The 12,047-nt window shown below is 36.1% G+C and overlaps 1 protein-coding gene across 1 annotated transcript in view; it reads right to left on the bottom strand.

Annotated features, from left to right (window-relative positions):
• Radx (RPA1 related single stranded DNA binding protein, X-linked) overlaps window positions 1–12,047 on the bottom strand; it is a 74,828-nt gene that overhangs the window by 46,031 nt on the left and 16,750 nt on the right. Inside the window, exons 2-7 of the mRNA XM_034486211.2 lie at window positions 11,618–11,760; window positions 9,037–9,229; window positions 5,951–6,059; window positions 5,654–5,745; window positions 5,243–5,365; window positions 769–873 (exon numbers count right to left, since the gene is read on the bottom strand). Coding sequence (XP_034342102.1) covers window positions 769–873; window positions 5,243–5,365; window positions 5,654–5,745; window positions 5,951–6,059; window positions 9,037–9,229; window positions 11,618–11,760 — 765 coding nt within the window. The remainder of the gene's footprint in view (window positions 1–768; window positions 874–5,242; window positions 5,366–5,653; window positions 5,746–5,950; window positions 6,060–9,036; window positions 9,230–11,617; window positions 11,761–12,047) is intronic.

Raw genomic sequence — 12,047 nt, 5'->3', positions numbered from 1 at the left:
TGGATAATTTTCACGATCTGTGCATTACTTCTAATACTCAGAATGTTGCAAAAACACACCAATTATTGTTATATTGCTCAAGGAATAATAACAAGAATGAAGTTTGCACATGTTCAGCACACGCAGGCACACACACACACACACACACACACATACACACACACACACACACACATATATATATATATATATATATATATATATATATATATCCAAACATTTGTGATATGATCTTGGCAAATTTAAGGATATACAGCCCACATATATAGAGGGATGAATTATTTGTAGACAAATAATGACACTTAGTCATATAAATTAAATGTGAGATTTGGGGGGGACAAAATTTGACCCACATTGTTATTTGGCACACTGTAAAAATAATGTTAACTGAACACTTCTAGGCCTTTTGACTAAGATCAAGTATGAACATCATGTTAACTCTACACTGTGATACCAAACCTAGCAGTCTTCAATCTAGCAAGCAATTTTTTCTATCTTCTATGTCAAGTAATAATCAAAGTAAACCAAATGACATAAATGTAATTTTCCAAGGAGCCATAAAAATATTTTCTACCAGCAGTAATATAGAAGTAATCTATTTTGCAGGCCAAATATTGTTTATTAAAATATTCTATGGTTATAATGATGTCAAAATAAAGCTATCATAAATTGAATGTTATAAGGTAGAAATTAATATAGAGTAAATGATTCTAGTGAAAAGACTATATATTACATTCCCTATAAAGAAGATATAAAGAAGTTACTCACCAGTAATAAGCACTCTGCTTTCATTTGTAGTGGTGAGATAAAGCAGGTTAGGTACTTGACTGTTATTTTTAACAACTTTCAACTGGGTACACGCAAAATATGCCTCTATAGAAAATGAAAAACACAAGTGAAATTGCATTTGCATTTTAAAGAGGAGGATCTACTAGAAATTCTCCCTAAGCTTTAACAAATGCAGAAATCAGAACAAACTTTTCTTAAGATGCCAATTTAGATTTAGTATGTGTGAAGTCCACCTGAAATGTTACATTTCTAACATGTTACCAGGGATTCTCTTGCAGCCTGTCCTTTGACAAAAGAGTGATTTGACACTACCTAGTATGTTCCTTTTCTCCCCCAGACCCCATGCTTTAACCAGAGGTCTTTCCTTTGGAAAGTACAAGGGCTGCACTTAAGTAAAGCAAGCTGCTTATTGTATAAGAGTCATTCTAGTTGGGTACATGAGTGTGAATAGTTATTTTCTACTGAAAAAAAACCTTATGTTTTTTTTCATAATAGTTCCATTGACTTACTCAATATAGCACTGAACCCTGATTACTTGGAATCCTTCTACCAGAGACGGATATGGAGTATTAATTTGTATTTGTTTATACAGGTGATTTTTATATCAAATAGTTACCTTAGTTAAATGTCAAGACTCACTGACAGGATTTATATAACCTGTTTAGCTGATTTTTTTGTCTTGCTAACTTACTTGATAGATTACAAATGTGACTATAATGAGATTATACTGTCTTCAGATTTCAACTACTTTAAAAACCTATCTTTAAAAAAAAAAAAAAAAAAACAAAAAACAACCTATGATGTTTATCTGTTCCCTGGAACCTGCAGGCTACACTAGGCAAGAAATTATGTAGGTAATCTTCCTTCTCCTGCCTCCCTTCCAATTCCAGTCCCCTAGCTTTACCCCCAGCTTTGTAGCCTACCACCTACTGTGCCCCCCTTCCCAGAAGTCTATAGCAGATTTTGGTGGCACACCCATCTTTCCTCCATCCTGTAGACCACTTCAGCCCCCACCTAGCCCATTTCCATCTCTAAGTGCCAGCTCTCAATACCTAGAAACACATTCTACCTAGAAACCCAGAGGCCACACCTGGCAGGATCTCAAAAGCATCCCCTATCTGGCAACCCACAGCCACCCCAGTCTCCCAAGAACCAGAGAGGGCAAGAGAAACCAAGGAACAAAACATTTACTAGCAAATACAAGACCTGTTAATAACATCTAGAATTACAATCATCCCAAACCTAGATCCCTAGACACCAGCATAAAAACACAATCGGTAACAGCCAGTACAAATATGTCTCTACTAGAACTCAACAACCCTACTACAGTAGGACCCTGAGAAATGCGATATACCTGAAGCACAAGACAAAGACTTCAAAATAGCTATTATGAATATGTTCAAGGACCTTAAATAGGATCTGAATGAATCCATTAATGAAGTCTAGGACATACAAACAAGGAGTGGAATAAAATAAAGAAAACTGTTTAAGACACTAGAGTGGAAATGGAATCAATAAAGAAAAGCCAAATGGAGGGAAACTGGAAATAAAATTCCATTAACCAAATCTTAGTGTGCACTTCATCTTACTCTATGCTCAAATAATTTTAATTTCATAAACTAGGACACAAACAAGTGTAAATTCAGGCAATTATTCAAAAGTAGGTTTTGAATAATAATAAATAATATATAATAATAAATAAAATTTCTCCACAGCATAACTATAAATTCATTTTCTATCTATTCAATTACTGGTTTTTCTATAATAATGAAAATAAAAGAAAATCCATTCAAATTGTGAGAATGGTTTTAACTTTTTTACATTTTTAAAATTAATTGATCTTATTCTTTTCTGGTTTCATACATGAATATAATATATTCTGGGCACTCTCTCCACACATTATCTCTTTTGCATATGGCAATAATTACATCAAGAAAACAATTTCATTCACAGTAACCTCAAAACCACCTAGGAATACAGTCAACTAAAGAGGTGAAAGATTTTTACAATAAAAACTATTAAACACTGAAGGAAGAAATACTTCTATACTAAAAGACTAAAAAAAAACCCTTCCATTTTTACAAATCAGTAGAACTAATATCTTCGCACAGAACATACACACAGCCAAAACTATGACAACTAGTCTGCTTTTGTTTGAATGGGAAAGATTTTTATATAAGAAATGGGAGTTTCTTAAAGCTTGGTTATGAAGCTGTAAGACAAGGGAAAAGTAGGATCAGTTAGACTACTGTGGAAGTATAGAAACCAAGTAATATCATCATTCCTCCTCCCTTGAGACAAAGACCTCACAATATGAGAGAAATCATTATCCTTCCCTGCTAGACCAGTTCATAAGAGTCATTAGGGACACATGGTTATAACTGGCTAAGGTGCCTATGAATATGTATGACACACAAGAGAGATAAAATAGGAGAGAGTGGGTATATGAGGGACAGTGTTTTACTAGGCTGGATAGGACTCTGCTCACAGAAGAGTTAAGAAGAAAGTTACTCCATCAGGGAACTTTAAAAAGCAAAACACTATAGTGGTTTACTGAGCTCCATTGTATGAGGTGATCTGGTGAACCTGAATGATTTAGACCACCATGCAAACAGGGGTGATAAAATGTGACAGCAGTCAAGATGTCAAGCTGTCCCTCATTTGAGGGAAAGAAACAACAGACAATAGGGCCTGTCTGAATCACTCAACACCCTTTAAAAATCAATTCAGAATGGATCAAAGCCCTCAATGTAAGTCCTTAATCTCAGAAAGTACTAAAGGAAAACACTTTTAAGATGCAGGTACATGCAATTACTTTCTGAATGGGAATCCAACAGCTTCGAAAATAATAGCCAGAATTGGCAAAGAGGATTGAATCCAACTTAAAAGCTTCTGCAGAGCTGCGAAAGCATCAGAATGAAGAGACAGTTTAAAAATCAAAGAAAATCGTTGCCAGCTATTTTTCAGAAATAGTATTCAGAATATATGAAGAACCAAAAAAATTACATGTCAAAGGAACAAGTTTTCTGATCAATAAATGGGGAAATGAATTTAACACACAGTTGGGGACTCAGGATGCAACATAGTTGTAGAGTGCTTGTCCAGTATGCAGGAAGCCCTTGGTTTGAGCTGAACCACATAAACTAGAATATATAAGACTCTTTTTTAAAAGAAAAAAAACCACAATCTGTTTATAAATGTATAAGAAAGCACTCAACATTTTTAGCCAGCAGGAAAAACGCCATTAAAAAACTACATCTCAGCCCAGTCAGAGTATTCAACATTCTTAGCCAGCAGGAAAATACCATTAAAAACTACACTGAGATTCAGGCCATCTCAGCCCAGTCAGAGTGGCCACAATCAAGAAATCAAAACACATCAAACTCTGGAAAGGGTGTAGAGCAAATGCAACCTGTCAACACTGCTGGTCAGAATGTAATTAGTCCAGAAACTATAAAAATCAATATAAAGGTCCTCAAATTCCCAAAACAGAGCTGCCTGTGGTTCAGCCATACCACTCCTGGATATCTATCTGAAAGAATCAAAGGCAACATACAAGAGATGCTTTTTTGAGGCTTGAATATTTATGCTTACTGTAGCATCACTCATAGTAGCCAAGGCATATAAAAGTCGCCTAGGTACCTTCAATGAGTTAAATGGAAGAATCTCTCTCTGTCTGTCTGTCTGTCTGTCTGTCTGTCTGTTTCTCTCTCTCTCTCTCTCTCTCTCTCTCTCTCTCTCTCTCTCTCTCTCTCTCTCTGTGTGTGTGTGTGTGTGTGTACATATAATTTAATCAGTCATAAAGAATGAAATAATGTTATTTTCAGGAAAATGGATAGATGTAATTAGAGATCGCCATTTTAAGTGAAATAAACCAGACTCATAAAGGCATTAATTGGCTTTTCTGTCACTGATAGAACCTAGATGTTAAAAAAGACAAGAAAGATAGGAAGATCACTATTTGGGAAACATAAGAGGACCAGTAGAAGGTGCTACAGAAATAAGGACTAATGCTCTGTGATTTAAATATTAAGATAACTCCTGAAGGTGATTAAAATAGACTTAAATATACCAACATGGGAAAGGTTTGAAATGTTTTTAAATCATTGGTGCTCCTAACTCATTGTCATGCCACTTCTTTAAGTCAGATCACTCTCCCTTTAAAAACCCACATATATTTTCTTTTATGTATATGAGTGTCTGCCTGAATATATTTATGTGTACCATGTGCATGCCTAATGCCCACAGGAGTCAGAAGACAGCATCCAATAGCCTGGAACTGGAGCTATAGATGATTGGGAGACATCATGGGGGTGCTGAGGACCAGACCTGGGTCCTCTACAAGAGCAGCAAGTGATTTCCACCACTGAACTATCACTCCAGCCCCCATCCTAAGATCTTTAAGTTCCCACTGCTACTTCGAAAAATAAAAAAAGAGCAAAGTATGGAATACTTGGGTGAATATTTTCAAAGACTTCTGGCTGTGAAGTGGAAAACAGCTGGACTATGAACGGTTGCTCTGAAGTTCCGTCAGTGATGTGAATCCAGCGGTATGACCAAAAGTCTTCACCGTTTTCTATGTGGATAGAGCAGGGAGATACATGAAGGCCACTGTATGAGTATTGAACACAATGCCATTCACATTTAAACACACTTTTGTTTTTTAGGTTTTCTTTTTAATTTTATTGGATATTTTCTTTATTTCCATTTCAAATGTTATCCCCTTTCCCAGTATCCTCTCTGCAAACCCCCTATCCCATTCCTCTTCCCCTGCCTCTATGAGGGTGTTCCCCCACCCACCCACCCACCCACTCCTGCCTTCCCACCCTAGCATTCCCCTACACTTTCAAATTTAAGAACTTACCTCTCTTTTTTGACCGTTGCACCCTCCCCACAAAGGATAACAGACCAATTACATCACAGATGCTATTTTCTGGCATTTCGTCTAGTTCTGATCTAAAAAAAAAAAAAAAGTTCAGTAGATGTTGTATCTTTAAACAGTGACAAGACATTCTTCAGGAATAGCTATGAAAATACCTGTCTGAATAACTGATATAGCTTAATCTGAGGTAGATTTTGAATAAGTTATAATCCATTATTTTTTGGTTTACTAACATTTAAAGATTACTACTTAAAGAGATATTACAAGGAATTATTTTACCTTGTGATAAATCGGTTAACTAGTTTTGGCAATTTCCATTCTGATTTCAAGTGCTTTTCTGCAATGATGACTATGTTAGTTGGAGGATCTCGAAAATTCAGGCAGATTTCTGGAAAAAAAAAGTATATTACTTTAATAAATTATTTCCCATAAATTACAAAGCAAAACAATCCACTGACCTCTTTTTTCTTAATTTTTGTTTGAGACAGCATCTCAACTGTGTCTTAGTGACTGCTCTGAAACTCACTGTGTACAGCAGGCTGGCCTTGAACTCACAGAGATATTCCTGTCTCTGCCTCCCAAGTGCTGGGATTAAAGATGTGAGCCATCAAGTCCAGTTTAGACTCGAAAGAATTTATTATGGCTATGTAATAAATATTAGTTGGCAGAAAAGAGAATGGCCATATATAAAGCCATATATTACCAGTAGAAAATATAGCCTTAGTTTTACAAGGGAAGTTTCATCCTTATAGATTTACTTGCTCTTTTAAAATGATTCTATAGGGATCTGCTCCCCTGTGGAAACCATGTCCGGAGGCATCCTAGAGAGGCCACTGCCCTCAGAGCTGCAGAAACCACGTCCTGAGACATCTTAGAGAGGCCACTGACCTCAAAGCAGGGGACACCATATCCTGAGGCATCCTAGAGGAGCCATTGAACTCAGAGCAGCAGACACCATATCCTGAGACATCCTAAAGGAGCGACTACACTCACAGCAGCAAACACCTAGATGGTCTACTACTGTGGAGACACAATATCCTGAGATTTCCTAGAGGAGCCACTGTACCCAGAACAGCTGGAGCTCAGGATCACAGAGATATCCGGACCCCAGGGAGTTCTGACACAACCAAGAAAACAGGAAAGGCAGGCTCCAGTCAGTACCAGTGAGTGCAGGTAGCACTAGAGCTAACCAAATGGCTAAAGGCAAGCTTAAGAATGTAAACAACAGAAACCAAAGTTACATGGCATCACAACAACCCAGTTCTCCCACCATAGCAAGTCATGAACACCACATCACACCGGAAAAGCAGAATTCAGAATTAAAATCACTTCTCATGATGATAAGTGGATGTTAGCCCCAAGGCTTGAAATAACCAAGATTCAACTAACTGACCATATGAAGCTCATGAAGAAGGAAGGCCAAGTGTGGATGTCTTGGTCTTACTTAGAAGGAGTAACAAAATACTCAAGAGAGCAAATATGTAGACAAAGTGTGGGACAGAAACTGAATGAGGGGCCATCTGGTGACCATTCCACCTGGGTATCCATCCCATGTGCAGTCACCAAAGTAGATACTGATGTGGATGTCAGGAAGTGCATGCTGACAAGAGCCTGATATAGCTGTCTCCTTAGAGGTCTGCCAGAGTCTCACACATTCAGAGGCATATGCTCACAGCTAACCACTGATCTGATCAAGGGTTTCCCAATGGAGAAGTTAGAGAGAAGACTGAAGGAGCTGAAAGGGTTGGTGGCCCCATGAGGAGATCAACAATACCAACCAACCAGAGCTCCCCCAGGGTCTAAATCACCAGCCTGAGAATGCATAGGGAGGGACCCATGACTCCATCTGTACATCTGTAGGGGAGGGTAACAGTGTCAGGCATAGGTGGTAGATGAGATCCTTGGTCCTATGAAGGCTGAACACCAAGTGGGGGGGGGAGGAAATTTGAGGGTGGGCAGAGGGGAGTGGGGTTAGGTGGGGGCACATTCTCATAGAAGCAGGAGGAGGGTGGATGGGATAGTGGGTTCCTGGGTGGTGGTGGGAATGGGGTAAGGGGATAAAATCTGAAATGTAAATATAATATCCAATAAAAAATAAATAAATAAAAGAAATACATATTATTACTGAAGGGTTAAGGATACAAAGCTATGCAGTGATGTATGATGACTGTTACTTTCTCCCAAATGGAAAAGTAAAAGGTAAGTGTGTGTGTGTGTGTGTGTGTGTGTGTGTGTGTGCATGCACACTTGAGAAAGAATTAAATAGCAAAAATAAAAATTAATAACTAATGAGCTAAGGTAATAGGAGAGTTCTTTCTAACATTCATTCAAGTATGAGTTTTTAAATTATTTCAAAATGCAACTTAACCTCATATGTGGAAATAATACATTCTCTTTTCTCCTTTCAGTTTTGCTTCAAGTAGTAGAGTTATAAAAATATACTTTAAGGATTATAAAATTAATCCTGATCTATTTGTCTTTTTCATGCCTCCCCAGGTTAAATACTGCCTCAATGTTTGTCATTCACTTGAAAAGCTTATTCTTCTTACATACAAATCTGTAGCTATAAAGATAAAGACTGTGTGGTTATGTTTATATATTGGTGCATTGTATAATATTTTATAACATCTTCTACTTTATATTATTATTCCATAATATCATTCATACTGTCCTGATTTATAATGTTGTCAATTTTGTAAAAAACTGAATGCATTAAATGATAAAGTTAACAAGGACCAGCAAGGTGGTTCAGTGGGTTAAAAGCATTTGCCATGTAAACCTGATCATTTGAGTTTGATCCTCAGATCATAAGGTAGATCGAAAGAACAGGCTCTCAAAGTTATCCTCTGACTTCTATAAGCATGTACAAACACACACACACACATACACACACAAGGGGGGGAGGTGAGGGAGGGAGAGAGATGGGTGGGGGAGGAGAGAGAGAGAGGGAAAAGGAGGTGGGGAAAGAGGACACAGGCTCACAATACACATCATACACACATACACAATAAAATATTTTTAATTTAATAAAAATAATTTTAGTATAGTACTTAATAGTAACCATAAAATATACTCAAGTGATTAACTTAACATTACACACCAAATCTGAACAAAAACAAATTTAAGTATATCCCAACTGGAGCTCATTCTTTGGTCAACAATAAATGTCTCAGATAAGCCTTCTTAACGAATCCACTAATAAGTTAACCTGTTTATTAATTTAGTAACTAACTGCTTAAAATTTTTCTAAAGGAATTTAAGTTTTCCAGTTTCTAACAGCTTCAGTAATTTTTCCAGACTTTTGACTGATATGGCAGTTTGCAAAGCAAGACAGCTATGAGAGAACAATTAACTGGATACTTAACCCATTGTAGAAATCTGTTTGATGTGTGGATCCACAGGGTCAGGCTGAATTCTTAATGAATAGCTCTTCTTCACAGAATAATCTTGAAGCAGAAGAATCAAGCCCACTCTCAAACTCTTATACCACTCTGGACACAAAGCATTCCACATAATCACTGACACCATGCCTGAACTGTCAGCAACCTCCAAGTAGGTCTAGAGAAAGAGGATAAAAGCATATACACATCTGCTATTTTTATCTATATGCTATTATCTGTGAACTTTCATAGTGACAGAAAAATGACATTTAAATTTTATTTTTATTAGTAATTACTCAGTTGTTAACTCTGTTAAGATTGCTAAACTAAAAGAGAGACTGCTATAAGATACTGGAAGTCTGAGAGTTAGAACTAACTTACTGTGTGATTCTTCAAAGGCACAGAGAAAATCTTAGTTATGTTTACTTTTCCCATAATGCTTAACTCAATACCATACACAGAGCAACCACACAATACAGGCATCAGAAGAATTAGGTAAGCATCATAGTGTGAAGGTCTTCATAGCACTCTTCATCATTTGCAAGGCTGAAGGACCTTGCTATTGTTCACGGATCCTACAGCATTTTAGATAGACATTGATTAGACATAATCCCATCAATGCTTGATGACATTAACTTTACTTATACTGGCCTCTCAGAATTTGTTATACATGGTATAGAGATTATTTCTGTTATACTATTTGGCAGAAAGAAATACTAATGTCAATGTTCTTATTAGGATGGTTAAATAAGTGTTTTGAAACAAAAAGTATGTTCTCTGTTTTCAAATATAAAAATGGACAACACTGGTTATATCTAAAGCACAGCATCCCAAGTTTTCTCTAGCCCTTCTAACTTCTTTTTAAATGATGCTATAGTCTAAGATCCTTTTTTATCAATGACAATAGATTTTGTTAATTCATTGCTTCAATCATCAAACATATTACATATTCAATCATCAAGTCCATATTACCCTCCGGATACTATGTTAGGCACTGAGTACGATGAATAGCTGAATCAGACACTATTCCTAACAATAGCTAAAGTGGAGGACTTGGTATGTACCTGAAACACAGTTAAATTATCCATATTAAGAAACTGCATCCTCATGTCAGCTCTGTAACATAGTTATAATCAGCACTTCCATTTTGCTGATTAGAAAATTGAGGCTTTAAGAAGACAAATACTTAATGCCATAAAGGCATGATACAGCTGAGATATGAAACCAGTTCATATGAATAAGAAGCTATATGACATACCTAGTGGCATGCAACATAACACAGACACACAGGCACACAAATTCATATTTGTGTAATACATGATAGATATGCATATATGGGATTTAAATATAAAATTTTATGTATGACTTACACAGTAACCAGAGAGGGGATAATATTAGCCATGTTAACAGTAGATAATCTGAGTGCTAAAATCTTGGATAATATTATTCTCTTAATATGCCCTACATTTTCTCTTAATTTGCTTCCGTAAGCACACACAACTTTCACAATCTGAACTTAATAAAACACCTAAGCTAACTCTTGATGCATGGAAAATTATACTGTAATATTAAGTAAAAAAGCAGAGCATATATATATATATATATATATATATATATATACATATCAGATCTCATAGCACTATATAACACAGAGCCAAGTTAACAGAAATGTGTGGGAATGAAGTGACAAATAGAAAGTTACTAGTGAATTATGAGCTGAAGAAAAGGCCAACTAATTGTATTGTGAAGTAAATGAAAGGCAAGAAAGAAGAGAGGCAAAAATGATCCAGGGATGTATTTTCCTTTGATAAAGTTCAACTAAAGACTAGAGCCTGCCTACATGCTGGTACAAAAGCACGGAGAAGAAAAGATTAAAGACAAAGAAAAGAAGTGTGAAAAAGACCAGCTAGATTAGGAATCTAAAAAGCGTGCTTACCTTTGTCTTGTATACAGATATAGTCCCCCACCCCCCACTTTGGAATATATTTTGTGGTGAAACAAACCAATGGCCTTGAACATGCTAGGCCAGTTTTCTAACACTGAGCTATATGCTAAATTCCAAAGAATTTTTTTCTTTCTTTTTTTTTTTGTTTTATTGTTTTTTGTTTGTTTTTTTTTTGTTTGTTTTTTTTTGTTTTTTTTTTTTTAGATACAGGGTTTCTCTGTGTAGTCCTGGCTATCCTGGTACTCACTCTGTAGACCAGGCTGGCCTCGAACTCAGAAATCCTCCTGCCTCTGCCTCCTGAGTGCTGGGATAACAGGCGTGCGCCACCACCACTGCCCGGCTCAAAGAATTTTTAAGATAACTATCACATTGAAAATTACTTTAAATGGAGGGAGGAGAGGGAGGTTGTGGGATTAGGGGGCTTATGGATGGGTAAAAATAAAAAAGAAAAGAAAAAAAGAAAATTACTTTGAAGTAAAAAAAACTCTATATGCATTCAAAAATTATTTAAGTGTGCCTGTGGAATGTTATTTAAAACAAAAATTTTGTCAATAGAGACTTAGGTGTACATGTTATAATCTATACAATTAAAAAACATATATTATTTTGCATTACTTGTACCTGATATGGCTCAGTCATCCTTTTATTAGGCTTCCCATAATATCGAAGTTTTGACATATGCAGGATCCTTACAAGCAAGGCAGGAAAATTCTTTCTGCTATTCCAGGTCATCTCAAGATGAGACAGAGAAATTATTTTTGTGTCTAAAATATAAAAGAATAAAAAAGTATATTTGTTATGCCACCATAGTTTCAAAGATCTACTCTAATGTTAGACCATATCTAGTGCAACTCATTCTTGCCAGCTAGGCTTTATAAATTAAAGTCTGTCTACATAGTTCTCTGTATATACATATATTATATGCTAACAACAACTAAAATATGTATAGCACTTCCTGTGCGGAATTAGATAAACACATAAAGTAAAATATTGTTTCCTGTAAATTTCCTTCTTCCACACCAAGACATTTTGTTAAAATATGAAAATCTTT

The sequence above is a fragment of the Arvicanthis niloticus genome, chromosome X (genome assembly GCF_011762505.2).
Source record: "Arvicanthis niloticus isolate mArvNil1 chromosome X, mArvNil1.pat.X, whole genome shotgun sequence".
Classification (NCBI taxonomy): domain Eukaryota; kingdom Metazoa; phylum Chordata; class Mammalia; order Rodentia; family Muridae; genus Arvicanthis; species Arvicanthis niloticus.
This window is presented reverse-complemented; position numbering and strand designations above follow the sequence as displayed.